Source organism: Lotus japonicus, chromosome 4, assembly GCF_012489685.1.
Source record: "Lotus japonicus ecotype B-129 chromosome 4, LjGifu_v1.2".
Classification (NCBI taxonomy): Eukaryota; Viridiplantae; Streptophyta; class Magnoliopsida; order Fabales; family Fabaceae; genus Lotus; species Lotus japonicus.
The window spans coordinates 51,227,347-51,248,983 of record NC_080044.1 but is presented as its reverse complement, the minus strand read 5'-3'; the positions used below and the strand labels follow the sequence as shown (position 1 = coordinate 51,248,983).

The 21,637-nt window shown below is 39.0% G+C and overlaps 1 protein-coding gene across 1 annotated transcript; it reads left to right on the top strand.

Annotated features, from left to right (window-relative positions):
• Window positions 1–9,925: 9,925 nt before the first annotated feature.
• LOC130714113 (transcription factor TCP9-like) lies at window positions 9,926–11,351 on the top strand. The gene has a single exon (XM_057564001.1). The coding sequence runs from the start codon at window positions 10,071–10,073 to the stop codon at window positions 11,172–11,174; it is 1,104 nt and encodes a 367-aa protein (XP_057419984.1). The 5' UTR covers window positions 9,926–10,070; the 3' UTR covers window positions 11,175–11,351.
• Window positions 11,352–21,637: the final 10,286 nt, after the last annotated feature.

Below are 21,637 nucleotides of genomic sequence, written 5' to 3'. Positions count from 1 at the left end.
TTGCCGAAAAATGGGTATTTAGGGTAGAAATTGATCCCGGCGGCATTTCGTCGACATTTGACAAAATCTAATCCGCAGAACACGCTCAGGAGCATGCAGGGAAGAAGTTTAGACGCTGAAATCAGCTGATTTGAACAGTTTTTCAAAAACCTCAAAATTTTGAACTCAGAAAGTCGCAGGAGAAATGGACAGAAACGACGATTCGAAGGAGAGTATAGATTACCTACCTCGAGGTCTTCGATTAGTGACGATCGGTGAAGCAAACGGGCAAGAAACGACGAAGATCTGGATCTCTCTCTCTCTCTAGGAACTCGCGGTTTTGGGGGTGGGGAAAATGGGTTTTTTTTGCAAAAAATCTAATTTTTCAAGCTATTTATAGGTTTTGGAAAAAACGGAAAAATGATTTTTTTGCGATTCCGATTTTTCCTGCGCGTTCCTCTACGCATTCTAAGATAGGTTCTGGCGACAGAATTCCAGAACTCAAAACAGGATTCTTGGAATTAAACCAAAAGATCCAAAATCGGCATAAGTCGGTGTAAGTCGGTTTATCCCGAAAAACTACTTTTTGCAGTGATCGTCGGATGAGAAAACTTCCTTCTGAAGAAAGATTAGGAATGATGAGAGAAGTAGGAGAACGCGGGTGGAATCTTCATTTGAGTTTCCGGATAGAAAAAGTCTTCATCGTCTGTCGATCTTAGGTTTTTCGAACTATCAGGGATTCCGTTTCGGCAAACTTCCGAGAATTGGAATTTGACGTTCGTACTTTCCAGGATTTCGCATCGAAATGGTTGTTTAAGGACGGAAAAGAGAAGTTCTAACATTTCTCTGAGGATTTTTTGGAATTAGTTTCCATCGAGTCCTAAAGCGTAAATTAACTATTCACTAATACCTTCGACCTAGGATTAAGCGTATGTTAGTCGTGCTATAACTCTTTCGGTTTTTCGATACATTCTTGGACTTTTCCTGAACCTCTTTCCTTCCCAAATTTATCTTAATCAAATAACTCTTTTATTTTATTCACTTATCCAAAGCGTTAAAACTTGGGCCTTACATTACTACCCTCCAAAAAGAAAGTTTCGACCTCGAAACTTAAGGGTCAGTAAAAAGTTCTGGATACTGTTCCTTGATCTTTTCCTTCAGCTCCCACGTTGCATCGCCGGTGTCCTTGTTCCAAATAACCTTCACTAACTCGATCTCTTTTCCCCTCAACTGCTTTATCCTTGTGTCACCAATGCTGATTGGCGGTGTCTCGAAAGACAAGTTATCCTTCAACTCAATGTCATCCAACTCGATGACGTGCGTCGGATCAGCAATATACTTCCGCAGTTGTGTCGCATGGAATACATCGTGAATGTTTGATAGAAAAGGCGGTAGTGCGATCTGATAAACTACCGGTCCTACACGACGAGTAATCTGATAAGGTCCAATGAACTTTGGCGTAAGCTTTCTTGATTTGATTGCTCGACCAACTCCTGTAGTCTGAGTAACTCGCAGAAACACATGATCTCCCTCTTCAAATTCCAGGGTTCTGCGCCTTTGATCTGCATAGCTCTTCTGTCTACCCTGAGAAGCCTTCATCTTCTCTCTGATCTGTTTAATCTTCTCAGTCATCTGTTGCAGAAGTTCCGGTCCTACTAACAAATTCTCTCCATCTTGATACCAACATAAAGGTGTTCTACACTTGCGGCCATACAAAGCCTCATACGGTGCCATACCTATGGTCGTATGAAAACTGTTGTTATATGTGAACTCAATCAGTGGCAATAGGGTATCCCAACTGCCCTTGTTGTCTAACACGCAAGCTCGTAGCAAATCCTCCAATGATTGGATAGTTCTCTCAGTTTGCCCATCAGTCTGTGGATGATAAGCAGAACTTAATCTCAGCCTCGTTCCCAAAGCATTATGAAGAGCTCCCCACAAATGTGAAGTAAACTTCGGGTCTCTATCGGAAACGATACTTGTTGGCACTCCATGAAGTCGCACAATCTCAGCTATATAAATCTCTGATAGCTTATCCACGTTGTACGTAGTTCTCACAGGTATGAAATGAGCCGACTTAGTCAATCGATCCACGACTACCCAAATCGAATCATATCCCTTTTGAGTTCTTGGCAACGCTACGACAAAATCGATCGATATGCTATCCCATTTCCATTGAGGTACATCCAAGCTCTGTAGCATACCTGAAGATTTCTGATGTTCCACCTTCGCCTTCTGACAGATTAAACATGCAGCTACATATCCTGCCACTTGTCTCTTCATCCCTGGCCACCAAAAATTCACCTTCAAGTCCTGATACATCTTTTTCCTTCCAGGGTGAATGCTCAACTTGCTTTTGTGACCTTCGTCCATAATCAACCTCCTTAAGTCAGGGTTGTTAGGTACGCACACTCTATCCTTGCATCGCAGGATATTGTCACTCCCTACCTTGAATTCCGGGTCCTTACCCTGAATTACTAAATTCTTATTTTCCGAGTAAAAATTCATCTTGTAACTGTTGGTCTCGGATTTCTTCCATCAATCCATTGGTGATCTTGATCGTCCCAAACTTCAGTTCTCCCTCAGATGCTCTCACATCTAAGCTCAAATCTCAAAATTGTTCCAGCAGTTGCAGCTCCTTAACCATCATTGATGAGATATGCATCTTCCTGCTCAATGCATCAGTAACGACATTAGCCTTTCCAGGATGGTATTGTAAGGTAAAATCGTAATCCTTGAGAAATTCCATCCAGCGTCGTTGTCTCATGTTCAACTCCTTCTGGTCAAACAAGTACTTTAAGCTCTATGTCGTCCTGCTCGACCACTCGTGTCGGTTCTATGTTGGAAATAACATTGGTTGACGCTACGTGCAATTGCACAACCTTAACCACTTGATCCTTTACTTTTGTTCGTCCAAAAATTCCGCTTAAAATCAGTACACCTCTGGCATTCCAGAGTGAATGTTCAACCTGTCCTCGTGATCTCCACTCATGATTCAAAACTTAACTCGATCGCTCTATAACTCATAGACGAACTATTCCCTTGGAATCTACTAGTCCATTAACGTCGATTCCAACTTCGTAACTATCCTCATTCGCACCATGAGATCAATCTTCTACTTAGTCATCACTCAAGTAAAACTCGACGTGAGTCTTAATACCTTGTGCATCGCTAGACCCAATCCCTTTTAACATCCATTCATCAGCGACTTATAAGCTAATCACCATCTTAATATCTTACAATCCATTATTGTCATCTCCCCTTTTTCGAGACTTCCCTTACTTGAACCATAAACCAACCTTCACTTATTCACAACCCACTTTACAATTACCTAAAATCCTTAACACTTCCCCCAAATCCGAACTTATTCCCTAGAAGATCAAACCATAGTTGTACCTCAGGAAACTTAACTAGTCATTTTATCATCCGATCCCTCAACATTCGGAGGTTTAACTACAATCATTAATGCCAACACCACTAAATCTCTGATTCGAACATGATTTTCACCTCCCAAGGTCAATCTTAACCCTTAAATCCTCACTTAACTTAGTGAAATTCACTTGCTAACCCCAGCATGCAATATCGGAATCCATAACAAAGTTCCATTCACTCTTAGACTCTAAGAAATTTGTCCACCTATAACAACCTCAAGTATTTATCTTAATACTAACTCTTTATTTCCGTAACTAGATCGTCCTCCCATCAATCCGATACTTAGTCTCTCGATCAAAACCCAACAAACCTTGAGTCCTACGCACTTAAGACAAGAATTCATAGACTTAAAACCTAAACTTTCACCACGTTTGGACCTCAAATGTCCTTTAATTCTTCAATACTTCTTAAATGAATATCCATTTCTTAAACTATAACTCCTCCCCAAAGGAGATCAACTACTTAACAAGAACTTTACTCCCCAACTCAACTAATCCTCGATCCAATCAAATTAATCTTACCAATCCATCTATCAAAGTCCATTGCCAGTTCTGATTCCGAATATCACCCCCTCAATATTAAGTTGATCAGGCCTAATACATCGAAGGTGAAGATTTAGAAAAACCCACTGGAACAGTCAATGAGTTCCTAACATCCAGCAGTCACAAAGATCTTGATATTAAATCCTCAATGATGCCGCTACGGAACTACACGCTCTCGACATCATACATATACTATCCATACGGAATCTCCCTGAGATTCATCCTTCAGCTTCTAGCTTCTTGTTAAACGCATCGGTGCAAGACTACTTTCTAGGCTTAACGTGTTATTCTGAACCTCGTGTAACTTCTATAGTTTAAACACGAGCAATGGTCAAATAAAGTATTATTAGGCGTAATAACTATAAAGTCAATGCTTAAACAATTTAAGTAAAATTGGTGCGTCGCATGTGCTACGAGAGTAATGGAGCGTATTATACTAGAATGAGAAGGAATAGTTAGAAGGTTACCATCGTTTGTGCGCTCTCCTCTGACTAGTCCGTCAGCTCCCTCGCCGCACGAGACATAGACTCCTCCCCGTGCAGCAGGATGTCTTCCTCTTACCGTAGGCACAGATGGCTCAACCCTGGTTACATTGCAATCCTTGGCTTGATGCCCCGGGCGATTGCAGTTAAAACATAGAGGTCTCCCGTCTGGACACTTGTTAGAGTGGTGCCCCACCTTCTTGCACCTGTAACACGTTACTTGCTTCCTCGCCCCTTTAGATATGGCAGGAAGTTTACCCTTCATCTTGTTGTCAGACGGTCCCGCTTGGAACGTCCTACAGTTCACGGCCAAATGTCCACGTTGTTTGCACTTGAAGCATTGTGGTCCAGTCACTGAGCACTGAAAGGCGTAGTGTCCAAGTCTCCCACAACGGTAGCATGTCACAGCCTCCTGGAAATTAGTTGCGGTCGTTAACTTGCGTGATCCTTGGGTAGGGTCTCTTCCCTCGGGATGCTGGTATGGCTTCCACTGCCGGTACTCCTGTGGATCTGACCTCACTGGTCCTCCAGCTCCAGCTCGATCCAATCCACTATGCTGGTACTTGGACGCCTCGATTAGCGGTTGAGGTCGTTCACGTGCAGCCTCCTCAACGCGTCTGTAAGCGTCCTCAGCAGCCTGATTCATCATTGCCTCAATCATGGTAGCTATTGCCTTTGCCATCCTGTCAGGGCTTACCATCCTATGCTTAGTCAAACAAACAGTTAGTACTCATCATCGGATAGCATCTAACATACTATACAATATGATCAAGCAATAACTTCAATCAATTCTAAGCGAGAAATCGCTTGGCAGACAATCAATTTTTACTCTTTGCAGAGTCACACAACCTAGCACAGAAGACCTATTCCCCAAAGACTCCCGAAAGACTCGACTAAGCTCTGATACCACAATTGTAACACCCCGATTTCGGTGGCGTCACTTTAGTAACCAAAAGAAAATACTTTAAGCGGAAAAACGTGAATTATTTTTTTCGACAATATAACTAAAGACAGAAAGCAATAAAACTCCCCAACAAAAGATAAAAGGAACTACTATACAACTATATATACATGCCTCGCTAAACACTACCACGTCACGAGTAACCTCCAGTGACGGGTGACAGAAAAGAGTAACGCCCGAAGGCAATATGTACAGTCCAGGATAAAGATACTGTGTCCGCAACACTAACCTACAAAATCTGAGAGCAAGTTGGCCCAGCGGCCTAAGAAAAGACCCCCTAAATCCAACCAGCTCTCTGTGATCTCCATAGGAAACCACACAAAAGCTACCGGTAGGAAAACTACCCTGTCCCCAAAAACGGAAGCATGACGGTCAGAGCATCGACACTACTCCTACACTATCCCTACCCGAGGAGCCCACACTAGCACTCGATCCTACACGCTAGCGCGGTCGTCATCCGAATCTGCATCCAGGACGACTAGGTCGACGTGCTCAACACTGCCCTCTCTGTCCACCCTAATGCGCTCCCGCACTGGACTCTCGGGCTCGGGGCCCGGAACGAGATCCGCAACGACAGCAGCAGCAGTAGACGGACTAGACTCCGACGAAGCCCCACCTACTGGCAACTCCTCAGAAGGGTCCTCATCATCTGAAGGAGATGGTGGCGGTGGAGGTACTCCCAAGCCGGGTCCACAGTGTACTCCTGGAGGCAGGTTGAAGCTCACTATGTGCCTCCTCATTACTCCCTCCGTCAAGCGTCCAAATCGATCGACACGGTCCTCCATGATCCGACCGGTGTAGGTCGCACGGTGGCCCTCGGGATCGACCACCCATGCACCTGGGTCGTCTTGGTCAAGCATCTCGTACCTGGTCCCCCCTGATGGGCTGACCATGGTAAACCAATCCCCCATACTCATCTGACAAATGGCGTAGTCCGCCCAAACACACACAGCAGACGCGAGGGTCAACTCCAAAGAATTATATAATTAATAAAACCAGATATAATTATAGGATAATAAATACTCGCCTCTCAGGCTTATAAGTTTTGGGATAGCTTCCTAGGGTTGCATGTATCACAATAAATATAAAGAGCCATAAAAACAAGTAGCATGCCTCAAAAATAGGATAAACAGTTACCAATCACACTCAGCAACTAAGTTAGCATGTATGTTGCATGAAATGCAATGCTGGGTAACAAAATGCATTCCGGAAGAAGGATGGACATCAACGAGACGGCCCTAACACCAGCCACGGTGGGTACCTTCCTGCTCGCGTGTCTCTTACACCACACAAAAGTAGTCAGATCAGCAGTGAACCCGTAGGTCTGCCATTCCGTCTGCTACTGAGGACCACCGTAGTGTCCTAAATATGGAAATCCGGGTCTTATGACCATTTTGGAATCCACCGAGGTCCGATAATCCGCCGTGTATTAACCTCAAAATGAGTGCATGAATGCGAGTGATTAGCCAAACAACGTCTCCGACCTCACTCGACACGTCGTCACGTGTTCTAGCTAACTTATTGTCTCTAAAAAGCCTACCCTAAGGCAAACGTCGATTCTGCGACAAAATGAATTAATCAAAAGAAGAAGAATGTACTTTGGAACTCATGGTTCCCGGCTAAACTTTAGATAGCCAATCAACAAACTGCTCATCGAGCGAAAAGGTACCGAGTACTTGGAAACTTATAGTTCCCGGCTAAACTTTAGATAGCCAAACATTAAACTGCTCATCGAGCGAAAAAGTATAAGCATACTCGGAAACTTGTAAGTTTCCTCAAGACTTGGACTCGACGACACTTCTCATATTTCCCAAACTAATATTCAGGCTCTAAGCTCTTATCTAAGGGTATCATTATTGTTCAAAGGATTTAGAAATTGATTAATGTCTTATGAGTTTTCCGTGATAAAATAGTTTTCATTTTAATCTTATAATACTTCCTAAGAGTTTTTAGAGATCCCATAATCTCAAATAATTCCCTGAGAAGGTCTCGATCCATTAAAACATAACAAGGTCCGAACTTCGTTCGTCCTTTAAAACTCTCTCAAAATCTCATAAAAATTTGGCATGACCTGCCCGTAATCCTCACTCCTCAGAATCTCATGTATAAGTGGAATAGCATAAATAAAACAGCTCAGTCAAAAGCATAAACAGCATATTCCAACACATCCTAAGTTAACCATGTAGCACATAGCATGTGAATCATTTAGCAGACAATATCATGGCATCAAATACTCAACAAGTTCGGCCGAAGCCTCAGAAATCATTTCAGACATTTAGCAATTAGGTGCATAACACATAAATCAAGTCGAATTTCATCGACACCTAAAGCATTATCTAGTAATTCAGAGAGTAGCCCTCACTTGTAACTCCTCCAGCGTTTTCCTCACAACCTCCTTCACGTTCCTCGCCTTGATCTCCAGGAAACTCCTCAAAAGAACCTTAAGCCAAAATCACAGAAATCAACACATTGAGTCAGAAACTCAGCAAGCAATAAGTCCTAGGGTTACACGGTACATTACAAACTCTGTGGTACGACAATCTAACGCGTTAAGACAAGTTTTCGAAAAAGTCGGATTTCCTCCCCCCTTGGTATAGCTCTCGGCCACTTTCCTTAATTGGGAGGGTCGATTTTTCTTCGATCAAACTTGGTTCCTAGGTTAACATAAGCCGTAACTAAGACGGTTCTAAGCTCGGAAAAATTTTCGGATCGAAAACTGATATAGGGGCAGTTTGGTCATTATTTTTAGCTCAGAATTTCAAAATTGGATTTTTGAAAAACAAATTGGATGGGGACGTCCACAACGACGTTTATGACGACAAATCCTACTAGCACTAAGCCAAGTCGATAGATTAGAGCGTAAAGGTTGCGACTTTGCCGAAAAATGGGTATTTAGGGTAGAAATTGATCCCGGCGGCATTTCGTCGACATTTGACAAAATCTAATCCGCAGAACACGCTCAGGAGCATGCAGGGAAGAAGTTTAGACGCTGAAATCAGCTGATTTGAACAGTTTTTCAAAAACCTCAAAATTTTGAACTCAGAAAGTCGCAGGAGAAATGGACAGAAACGACGATTCGAAGGAGAGTATAGATTACCTACCTCGAGGTCTTCGATTAGTGACGATCGGTGAAGCAAACGGGCAAGAAACGACGAAGATCTGGATCTCTCTCTCTCTCTAGGAACTCGCGGTTTTGGGGGTGGGGAAAATGGGTTTTTTTTGCAAAAAATCTAATTTTTCAAGCTATTTATAGGTTTTGGAAAAAACGGAAAAATGATTTTTTTGCGATTCCGATTTTTCCTGCGCGTTCCTCTACGCATTCTAAGATAGGTTCTGGCGACAGAATTCCAGAACTCAAAACAGGATTCTTGGAATTAAACCAAAAGATCCAAAATCGGCATAAGTCGGTGTAAGTCGGTTTATCCCGAAAAACTACTTTTTGCAGTGATCGTCGGATGAGAAAACTTCCTTCTGAAGAAAGATTAGGAATGATGAGAGAAGTAGGAGAACGCGGGTGGAATCTTCATTTGAGTTTCCGGATAGAAAAAGTCTTCATCGTCTGTCGATCTTAGGTTTTTCGAACTATCAGGGATTCCGTTTCGGCAAACTTCCGAGAATTGGAATTTGACGTTCGTACTTTCCAGGATTTCGCATCGAAATGGTTGTTTAAGGACGGAAAAGAGAAGTTCTAACATTTCTCTGAGGATTTTTTGGAATTAGTTTCCATCGAGTCCTAAAGCGTAAATTAACTATTCACTAATACCTTCGACCTAGGATTAAGCGTATGTTAGTCGTGCTATAACTCTTTCGGTTTTTCGATACATTCTTGGACTTTTCCTGAACCTCTTTCCTTCCCAAATTTATCTTAATCAAATAACTCTTTTATTTTATTCACTTATCCAAAGCGTTAAAACTTGGGCCTTACACCTGGCTCCACCAAAGTTCTTCTTGTGCTAATAGCCTGTTTAGTTCTTTTTGTGCCTCATGAGTAGCCTTGATCACGTGCTCATCCTGGGTCTGGCGCTGCAGTTCTTGAAGCAGCCCTTGAGTATTTGAAATCTTCCTTGGAAGGTCCCCAAAGTTTTGGCGCCCCCAGTCATCAAGAACTCCACTAAGCTCTGAAATTTTTGCCAACACATTTGTTGTATCACGGCACCAGGTCTCAGTAACAATTTCTGCACACTCCTCTCCCTCGCTCAACCACAGCTCTTCAAAGCGGAACCTATGTTCCCTCCTCATCTCCTTTTGAACCCTGCGAGAACCACATGTTAATAAAATAGGATTATGGTCAGAATGATACCTCGGTCGGTGAGTAACCACCGTCATTGGCCACAGCTCGTCCCAAGCATCATTGGGATAACTAGAGATTAAACAAATTAAAGTCATTGGCCACAGCTCGTCCCAAGCATCATTGGATGAGACCATGTAATCAAAGAACTTGCCAAACAAGTGAGCGTTTAGTTTGAGATTATATTCATGCAAGGACCAAAATTAAACAACTCATAAATTGTAGAAACCAAATACAATTTTACTCTTGCTATAGTGGCTAAAAGCTACCCTAAATATACATGAATAAAAAATATATTTAACCAAAAATAAACCAGAAGTAGCTGCAATTCTTTCCGTTGACGGCTATGCTCCTTTCTACATTCCACTATTATCTCCCTATTCAGTATGAGTGGAGTGACGTCGTATCATGAGATGGATCAAGAAGACGATGGATTCAACACGGACCTAAGCACCAGCGGCGGCGACCCACCTGAAACCACCACCAACAGTCATGGAGTCTCCGAACAAGCCTTGCCGCCGAAGGAGGAAGCAAATTATTCGGACCCTGACCCGAACCCGGAAGCTCACCCTAGTTCTCTGGGGATTGTTCCTGTGATGCCCGTCGCACCCATGGCTGTGCCTATCAAAACGGCGAAGCGTTCCTCTACGAAGGACCGCCACACCAAGGTGGAGGGCCGTGGCCGCAGGATCCGATTACCCGCCACTTGCGCCGCTCGGATCTTTCAGCTGACCCGGGAGTTGGGTCACAGGTCAGACGGCGAAACCGTCCGGTGGCTTCTAGAACATGCTGAGAACGCCATCATCGAGGCTACCGGAACCGGCACAGTACCGGCCATCGCCGTCTCCGTCGGCGGCGCTTTGAAAATCCCGACGACGTCGTCTTCCAGCGTTAGCCTCTACCACTCCGACGAAGCCTCCGCCGCCAACGCCAAGAAGCGGAAACGGCCGTCAAGCAGCGAGTTCATAGACGCGAGCGACGCCGTTTCGCTACCGTCCGGTCGGGCCCCGGTTCAAGCTGCGGTGCCGCAGGGTCTGATTCCAGTCTGGGCTGTGGGCAACGGGAACATGGTGGTCCCCGCGAACGCCTTCTGGATGTTCCCGCCGCCGCAGGCGGCGGCCGCCAACCTCACGGTGTCGTCAAACCAGCAACAACCTCAGATGTGGGCTTTGTCTCAGCCGGTGATGGCGGCGAACTTCCCTGAAGCATGGCCGGGGGCGGCGGGTTACAGTGACAACTCATCTATCTCGGCGGTAAGCACGAGCACAGTGGGCCCCATGGTGGCAACGAAGTCCAGCTTGGCACCCAGTGTGAGTTCTAGCTCTAGCGAGAACCATAAGAATGGTGATTGTGGTGGTGGTGGCAATAGCAATGGAAAAACTCAAATGTTAAGGGATTTTTCGTTGGAAATTTACGATAAGCAAGAGTTGCAGTTCATGGGTGGGTCTGGAACTCTCAGTCTCAGACAACAAAACTCGTCCAATCAATGAGAACGAATGACACTGATGTTTTTTGCTTTTTAGTGAGAATTTCTCTTCAATTGAATAAATGTGATTGATATCCAGAATTCAGATGAAAAGGCTGATAGTGTTTGTGCTGTTTTGGCAACCTTGTTTGGTGTTATTTACAAGTATGTTTTTGTTTTAGTATGATTATTCATTGCTTTACATGGTTTTGGGTGGAAAACATGAACTCTTGCAGAGTTTGTACTAGTGGGGAATGAGGAATGGTTGAGTCATGAAATTGTTAAAAATCAGAACTTATTCAATTCCATACACAAACTGGTTAATTTTAGTATTGAATGTAAAATGCTTTTAATTAATTTCCCTGGGCATTGTCTTAACGTACAAATGATGGAATGATATAGAACGAAGTTACGAAGGTAATGGGAGAAAGAGAAAATTGAAGAGAGAAAGGGAAATGGGTAGATAATAGTGTGATGGCACTAGCAGTAGAGGAAAAGATAGAGAAGGAGTACGAACTAGAGTGGGGCGTTTTGCCTTTACGGCACGTGAGTAGGAAGTATGACACGTGTGGGGAGGGGGCTGTGGGAATGGGGAGTGTGGTCCACAACCAAGAAATGGAAATGTCTTGTCAGGTGACGCTGTTGTAGAGATGGGGATGGGTCCAAAAAGCATTTAAGATAAATAAATAACCAATAATGTTTTGTATACATCTTGGAAATAGGGGTTTTCATAACCGAACCAATCCAAACAAAACCGACAAACCGATCTAAAAAAAATTGAAATCCAATCAAACTGAAAATCGAACGTACTGAAAATTGAAAAAACAGAAATTAATTATTGGATCGGATCGGATTTCAGATTTGATTTCCAAAACCGAACCAGTCCAATCCAAACCGAACATTCACAAATATGTATACTTTTAGTTATACATATATCATTCCATTTACACTTACATAATACATATTTATTGTATATATATTGATTATATCACACATGCTTATTTATAAAATTACGTTTTAATAAAAAAAAGTTCAAGTAATTATTTGAACTATATACATGCATCAAAGTAAACAATTATAATCATAATTTAAAAATATGTTGACTATGTTATAATTTATGAATGTTATAAATTATGTATCGTTGTATTTATCATATATTATATAATTTTAAAATTTATACAACACAATTTCAAAGTATAAAAAAGTGAAACAAAAACCGAACAATCCAATCCAATCCAAACAGCTATAGATTGGATCGGATTGGTTCAGATTTAAATTTAGTAAAAAATCCATTAGATGACAAAATCATAAAATCGATGAGATCGGATCGGATGATTTTTCTCCTCAAAACCGATCCAATCCAATCCGCGAACACCCCTACTTCTGAATGGAGAGTATTTGAGAGACACAAGCGGAGAATAAATAAGTGATATGATGTGATTGAAAAAATATTTACCTCAATAGTTGGTGGTACATGTATTATTTTTTTTTTCTTGTTAAGATCAGAGTATACAAGTGGTGAGGTTTTGAAGCCGCTCAGGTTTGAGCACCTATCTAAAAAGGAATTGGCCTGCAAGAACAATCTTTAAAAGACTCGTTAATCCTCATCGTTCGGAGAGATGAAACTAGACTAGGCTATGATTCACATATCGAAAGTTTTCAAATCTAGTATGGACCTAAGGCCTTGGATTACCTCTTCCTTATCGCCTGAGTATTGCATCGCCTTGACTTGGGTCGTGAACTCAAAAAGGAATCAAACTTTACCCTTTAAAATGTGTCCTCACTTGAACTGAAAGAGATGAAATCCATTCGTATGGGGAAGTGAGAAAATATTCTTTTTTCAAGGTTAGGGTTTTGGTTGCCTAAGATGTGATGAAGGGGTATCGTGAAAGAATTTAGTGAACAAGCTATAACACTTGAGAATGAAGAAGGGAAAAATCCACATCTAGATGGTCACTAGACCATAGTATCTCTGCAATGACTAATCTCTCGCTATAGATTTTTGCACTAAGTGGTAAATGACTATTCATACTATGCGCTCAATTTCTACGGGCGACGATTGAACCCCCAACCTCATGATTAAAGGACGAAATGAGCTAATAACTACGTCACACTTTGTGGTTGTATATGTATAATTTTGGTAAATAAAGTAGTGATACAAATTATATTAGTTTAAAATGTATTTATCACTTTCTTTAGGCTTGACCAACCTGATGGTTGAGTAAATTAAGGAAATTAAAATGGTTGATAAATAGTATATGTAGTATTTGTAATGCAAACAAGAGTTGATTTAAAATGAGAGTAGAAGTTATGATTACTGTCATTTGATATTTGTCAGATAGGGGTGATTACAAACATGTTACTTGTCCATACGTGGTGATGCAGTCATTTCATGACGATCTATGAAATAAATTATAACAACGACATAAGAGCATCTTCAATGCTAGTTCTTATTTCTTAGTTCTTAGCACTATTCATGTGGGTCAGTACTGCCACATGTGCTTAAGCAACTCTATGCAGATTTTGCTCCAACCATAAGTTCTTAGTTCTTAGTTCTTAGCACTATTCATTTGGTCCCACAATATCATTATAGTAGTAATATTTTTTACTTTCATATAATTTTGATTTAAATTTAAATGCTAATTCAATATTTAAATTAAATGAATTGATGAATGAGAGAGAAAAAATTAACTTTTCTTGCTAAGAACTCAAAAAGTAAAACATCTTATATAAGAACCTAGTTCTTATTTTTAATAACTAATAACTCCACGTCATCTACTCCAATGGTTAAGAACTCAGTTCTTAGTTCTTAACTCAAAAATAAGAACTAAGAACCTTGCATTGGAGATGCTCTAAGTTAACTATGCAGAGATATTGCATCACATAATGTAAGTTGAGAATGCGTATGACTGATATTTGTGATTTAGTGCGTGCTTCATACTTGTGGGTTATCCCTTGGAAGATTAATGCTACCAACAATGTGAAGATAATACTTCATGTTTTGCACAAATAAAGGAATGATGCATCAAGGGAGACATAATAAAGAACAAATCATCAAAACACCTTTCACTCACTATGTACAAAAGAATGATGACATTGATATATTCAACAAAATCGTTCAAGTGATAATTTGGTGGACTTATTTACAATGACACTTTCAACTACAACATTTAAAAAACTTGTATGAAATATCAAAGTTTGTTGATCGAAAAATCTTAACTAAAATGCATTGTATTCTTTTTTTCCTCAACCACAATTTTTCCCATTAGGGTTTTCCTAGTAAATTTTTTAGTGAGGTAGTGTTTAATGACGGGCTATAAAATGTTATACTATTTTTTCTTCACTAAATTTGTATTCCACATATTTTTTCCTAGTATAGTTTTAACAAGATACATTTTAAGAGATGATTATTCAAGAGTGAGTGTTATAAATATTAGACACACATTTTTTTTTTGAAAGTGCAGGCGCGCATGTTAAACTTAAGAGTTTATGAGCAAGTGTTGAAAATATACAAAAGAAGTCTCCCATTACTAAGTTGGAGACAAAATCAATAATAATATAAGCTCGAGAGTTGTAATCCCAATTGCCTTAAGATTTTTAGGTAAAATTTTTACTCGTGTCACAAGTTCACTCTTCCTAATTTAGGCCCGCACTCATCTAGACCCAACAACAACAACATATGCACTTTTTATATAAAAAAAATTTGAAAAGCTTTTTATATAATTAGATTACTTTATAGTAGTGTTTAAAATTTTGAAAACTACTGTACCGTATTAAATATGCTCTTTTTTTTTGTCAATAAAATGGTATGCTCAAGTTAAGTACTATTGAGTAGGGGTGTACAAGACCCGGCCCTACCCGTCAATCCTTCCCGGCCCAAGTCTTTAGGGTCGGGTTCGGGTTGACACTCGGGTCACCCGGCCCATCTCACATATATATTTTATAAAATTTTAATTTCTTATAATGATTAAAATGTGATACATGATGCTCAAATTTATCTTACCATGTAGATGAGATTAAAATGTATAACATCTACCTTATGAATTAAATAAACGTTTGTCAAATTATGCACACTTTTATGTTCTAACAAGAGAAAATCATGTGTGTGTATTATGCATATGTGAGACAGGTGAAGAAATGATCAAACAAAATGTAAACCTCAAGTGCAATAGATTATGAAAGAATTGGATTCTTTCAAGTTATTTCTTCCAAAAAATAATTCCAACTTATAACTTTTTTAGTATGTTATTATTTTTAAATTTTACAATTAGTATCAAATAGTCTTAAACTTATTGTCCCTCGGGTCAACCCGGTCTCGTCCTACATAGACCCGTCCTAAATTGGACTCACATAATGTCGGGTTGCTTCGGGTCTAGGAACATGTTTGGGTCTATGAATTAACTTGATCAATATTTAGGGCCGGGTTAGGGTTAACCAAAACTCGTCCCAACTTGTCCATTGCACACCCCCTACCCCCTACTTTTGAGTAGCAAAATCCATTCCATTGTCTAATAATCCCCGTGGCCGTGGGTCCTCTTGGTGGCCAAAAATTCAAAGTCGCCACTTGCCGAATGCGTTGGTTTGGATTTGGGTTTGGACTGGGATTTGGTGAGGCACTGGGCCCACGCGCTCCAATATGTTTTTGTAAATGCGGTTTGCATGGATGGGTGGGGTAGGAAAATGTTACTTCCACACCTCTAAAAGAGGTGGAATGAGGTGAGAGATAAGAAGAAAAGAAAAAGTAAGAGAGAGAAAGTATGAGATGTGATAGATGATAAGAAGAGAGAGGTAAAAACAAAATAGGTGGAAATGAAGTGTTTAAAAAATGAGGTGTGTATATATCATTGTTGGGGTGGGGTATCATCTCCTGGATCAGAAGAAACCACCACGCTGGTTTCTGTAGGGTGGGGCCATGAATAGGTCAGGAAAAACTAAAAGAGCATCTGCAATTCTGCATCAATCCAATTCACTACAGTTACTATCATCTCCGTTACCGGAATATGTTTCTGTTTTGCTTGATCAAAATTTTGATTAGTACTTTGATCTATGATAGAGACTTAAATGCCTTGTTTTAATTCATGTTGTTATTTCTGATGAAGCCTAATTGTTTGTTCTCAAAAGCTAGTGTTTTTCATTATGCATTTTGAATAATGGAATGGAACTTCTATAGTACTGGCTCAGTCATGTGATGCTTATGAATTTTCTGCTGTTTTGCACTTGAACTAACATTAATTGTTAATTGCTAAGTTGATTTGCCCCTCTCATGTGCTCATTTCGACTATATCATGTGCTTGAATCAAGTTGTGTTTACATGTATTAAACAATTTCGTGTTCTTGAATCAAGTTATGTTAATTGTGTTTAGCATTTTAGATTGAGTTTTTAGTATTCTAGTCCTATTTTTATGTTTCTCAAAAAAAATTAATTTGTAAAAAAATTAATTTGTTTTTTGAATTTCTAGTCATTTTTTTTTCATTAAATTGTTTTTTAATAATATTTTAAAACCAACCCGATCATCCATGTCTATGGTCGCATTGGTTTGAATAGGTGATAAACTCATATTTTGTAGTGGTCTTCTTATATTTTCTGATTATAAAGTGTATCCATATGCTGCGTTATCTTGGTAAAACTAAAGTTTTTTACGATAAATATACAATAGGCCGGTGACAAGTTGATAAAGTGGAAAAGATGTAGAAAATAAGAAGAAAAAGCTAAAAATGAGCATATAACAAGGCTTGCAAGTTGGCAGCTGTGAGCATTCATAGTAGAATTGCTACATCAGATTCATTCACTGTTGGATCAAGATGAAATTTTAATATGTGGTTCATTATATTACAAACATCTTTCTAAATGGTTGAATCAAAGAGAAAATGTATGTAAGCACGACTGTTAAGCAAGGGATGATGATTTGTCACATAGTATGATTGTGCTTATGCTATGCACGATCGTTGATGAAAGGATATTTGATGAAGAAGTTTTTCTCCATTAATTACTATTATCAAATCTCTTTCAAGATTCAATACTACGAGTATTGAGTTTTGTCGTCTCCATAAAAATTTTCTTCCTACGTATTAATCTCACTAGCTAGACGTTGGATGAGCGGTTTAAAAAGTGAAATATGAGTTTATATAAATAAAGGAATAGTAACTAAGCGATAAAGAAGTTCACGGAGGCAAACAGAGAAGAAAGCGTATTTGGAAAATGAGTTCACTTGATTTACAACTTATTCTCAACCAATATACTCTTATAAGATGAAATTAACATTTAAGATGTTGATAAGAGCTATTCACCTACTAATTCCTTAGCTTTAAGAACCTAGCATTTATTACTTAAGTTCTAGTGATCATAAAAGGAGCATTATAACATATACCTACTCGATGAGACATTTCCAAACTCTATTCCTAACCCAAGAAGTTCATCTCATATATAGTGGATAAAATCTCTTACTATCACTCAAGAAATTCTAATAGTTCCTACTAGATAATCCTATCCTAGAGAGGCGAGTATCCCAACTTGTTACTCAGTTTAGATTTCATTATCAACTCATGATATTCATATCTAAGGGTTACTGTCTCCTATTATCACCTAGAAAACCTCAACCGAGCCTAAGACAAGCCTTTCTTAAGATGACTGGTGCAAGAGTGGTTCCTCTCATTAACTAAAGTCACACCAACTTCTCAATTGTCGTGCAAATCCTAAAAAACATCATATTGGAAAAATATACATGAATGTGCAAAGAGAATCAACAACCTAAGACATATGATTTTTCTCCTTTCTATAAACTAAGCATACGTTAATTCATATCAATTTCTCAATTAATTTATAAATTAATATAAACCCTTAAAATTATCAATCGGCCAATAGAAGCATTTAGTGTAGAGAGAAACACCAAATAATGAAAACTCATACTTATAATTGCATAAAAGTATATTTAACAAGAGGCAAATCAATTTACATCATCTCAAATACTAAAAGAAAATTAAAACACAAAAATAGGTAAAGAAAAAAGTGGAACCCAAGATAGAACGGAGTCATGGACGTCCGGAGAAGCTATCACGTTCCTCCATGGTGCCCTGGCATCGGCTCTCAAGGGCATAGCCTTCCTCTCCACCAAGCAATTGCCTCCAAAAGTGTTTCAATGTGAAAATATACCTAAACTAGGTAAAAAAACGCACTTAAATAGAGACTGCCTGTTATTTCGCGCCAATGCGCGAACTCTGTGAAGAATCTAATATTCTCATGCAAAACTGGCGCAAAATATTCCAGCAGTTGCTTCCTTGGCGCGTCTGTGCGAGATGCAAGAGGAAATTGACGCAAAACCGGCGCAAAGAAATCCAGATTGTTCACAACTTCAAAATTTTTATCTCTCTCCTTTGATTAGCTCCTTACTTCCACATCTTCTCCTAAAATAACAATAACAATAACAATAAAGAAAAATAATTAAAAGCTAATAAAAGAGATTAGTTAAAAGATAGAATAAGATAACGATTTTAGATAACTTGAGTAAATCCTAAATAAATAACATAAAAAGTTAAGAAAATAACTAAAATATATTTAAAATAGAAAAATGCATGGAATAATACTAAATTGACCTAAAAGGCCAAAATACTATAAATAATATATTAAAATGCATGCAAATAAACTAGAAAATAACTCTAAATCTCGGGTCGTCAACCTTGCTAATTAAAAAACATGGTTTTAGCTTATTATAAATAGAGGGGAATTTCTAGTGGTTTTGACACTTTCTTAAACTCTTTGAGTATCGCCAGGTTCTAGAAGACTAGCTGATATTCTTTTCCCACTGAAATAAGCGAGAGGAACAAGGTTGACAATTTTGGCTTATGAAGCCTTTGATTAATATTGTCTCCACGCTTTAACTATATATTTTAAACTGATCACTCGCATTATACTTTTAGTCACTCAACTGTTGGAAAAATTCAAGATATTTCAAAAGCTTCAAGTCCCATGTTTCTTAACTCACTAACCTTTCAAGTGTTTATATACCTAGTTTCACATTGTGATGGTAAATAGCATAGCAAAGGGCTTGGGCTCGCGCGCATGAGCTTGGGCCTCATGTGCTCAACGTAGTGGAAATCGGTGAATTTCTCCATGCGCACACGATATATGGGCCTTGCTGGTTTTTAGCTGATTATATTTTTGCCCATTCGTAGCTTATCTGAAAACCCTCATTTTTCACATGTGCACCGTCCAACCTTTGTTTCTCCATCATTGTTGACTGTGCCACAATACCTTGAAACTTCCAAGCCTAATTTTTATCACAAAAATATTAATGTGCAAACTACCTTGGAATTAACAGATTTCTCCTATATATAGAGGCCAAAATTTACACAGCAAATCATCCCTCTATTCTGCCTTTCCTCTTTTCTTCTACCTTGTTTCAATTTCTTAGCAATCACCTTTATATTTTATTTCTCACTAGTTCTGACACCCGGCATAACCGGAGGAAGTTGTTTAATTTCGGGAAGGTGTTCTGGTTATATCGGGATAAAACCTTCAATGACAGCGAATTGACTTTCGCGACTCAGCTTGTTTTGTTGCAGATTATGTTCGTGTAGTTGCGGTTTCCATTCATAGAGGTTGTTGTTCGGTTAAAGTTCTCCAACATCAACACTGTTTAACCATGGGGTGTTAATTAACCGATTTGAGGGATAGTCGAAAATATGAAAATTTGTATGACTAATTAGGGTTTCTATATGTTCAATTAGGTTAATTTACTAACCAACTTCTCAGTGTTTGATGCTTTTTCAATTCTAACACTTCTATATGACCAGCTATATAGTGGGTTTTAGGGGAACACTTAATTTGTTTGACCAAACTTATTACGAGCTTGAGAAGTAAATTTAGAAATCATATGAATAATTACTACTCCATTTCAAAATAACTGTTTAGAAAGAGAAGACACACGTATATTAAAAAATGCAATTAACATTGTTAAATTTTTAAAACATATTATTTATTTTCCTAATTTACTCCTTGCAGTGTATTTTTATCCGTCCTTATTTATTGGTCTCATATGGATAACCATCAATTAATATTTCCTTACAATTCTAAGTGAATAGTTACTATAAAACTAACTTTTTTTCTTTAAAAGAACCATTATTTTGAAAGAAGGTAGTAATTGTTGGAAAGATTAGGAAGATAGTTGCGTCGTTGACAAACCACTTCCTTAAAAGCAAATATTCTGGCAGACCTCCGGTCAATCCAGTGTCGGGCTTATCCCCAGGGTTGACACAACTGCACTCAAGGTACTATGCACTCAAAACATAGATGTGTTGGAGTCTCTACAATAATACTCAGAACTCAGAAAAGGAAAGGAAGATCATTCTTTTCTTATGTCATCTCATTCTATTTTATTTCTCTCTTATAAAGTTGAAGGCCAACGGCTTTCTATAAATATCCAAGCATAATAACCATGAAAAGTTAAAGACTAGAAAACTGAAAAAACTAAAGAAAACTCGTGCCTCCAACGTATTACACTACTTAATAACATTAATTTCAAATAAAAATTCTTTCATGGCAATTAAACCATAAAGAAAGTGGAAAAACGGTAAAGTGCTCTATTTTTCTTTTGCTTCATCGGAAAACGGTAAAGTACTCTATTAAGACTATTAATATTTTGATAGAATAACCGAAATTATAAATTGAATGTCATTAATCAAAACAATCTCCCACTAATGGCAATCAAGCGGGGCGCTAGATCCGCCTATGACTATATTTTTTTTTTATGAATCACTTCACTATATGTTAATTCAATTCTTAGACATTAACACTTAAGCACAAAAATCAACTTTTGCTCCGTGACATTTTTTTGTTTTTTTATTTGGGCCGCAGGGACAAAAAACTGAGTTTTTTACCCACACAACCTGGGCAAAAATGGGAAGAAGAGATGAGAAGATGAGAAAGGGGACTTGTTGTTGTAATTATTACTCCTTGAGTAATAATTAATTATTACTCCTTGAGTAATAATTAATTATTACTCCTTGAGTAATAATTACATAGTGTTCTAAAATGACAAATGTGTTGCATTAAATGGATTTGAATGAAGTCCCACATAGAAAGTTGAGTAACTATTCAAAGCATTTATATATCATTAAATGCCAACCATTCAACAAAGAGACAAAGAGAGGATATAGTGTCACATGTGCATGGTTTGGTGGTCCCAAGCTTTTATGTCACTTGTTCCATTCACACGCCGGTGTCGCCAGAGGCGCTAGTGGCGGCTTGTAGACGGCACGACGCATCGACGGCGACGCGGTTGCCGTAACGTCCGTTTGTTTTTTGCTCGTTTTGAATTTGAACTTTGCGACTGTTGGGAACAAACATATCTGTTGGTAACAGACACAATATATGAAGGGTCGCAACCTTCTATATTGTTCTATTTTTTGCTTATAAATACAGTGCATGTTCAGAATTCCATACACAATCATATCCTCTGTTTTTTTCCATAAAACACTTCGCTGCATTTCGAA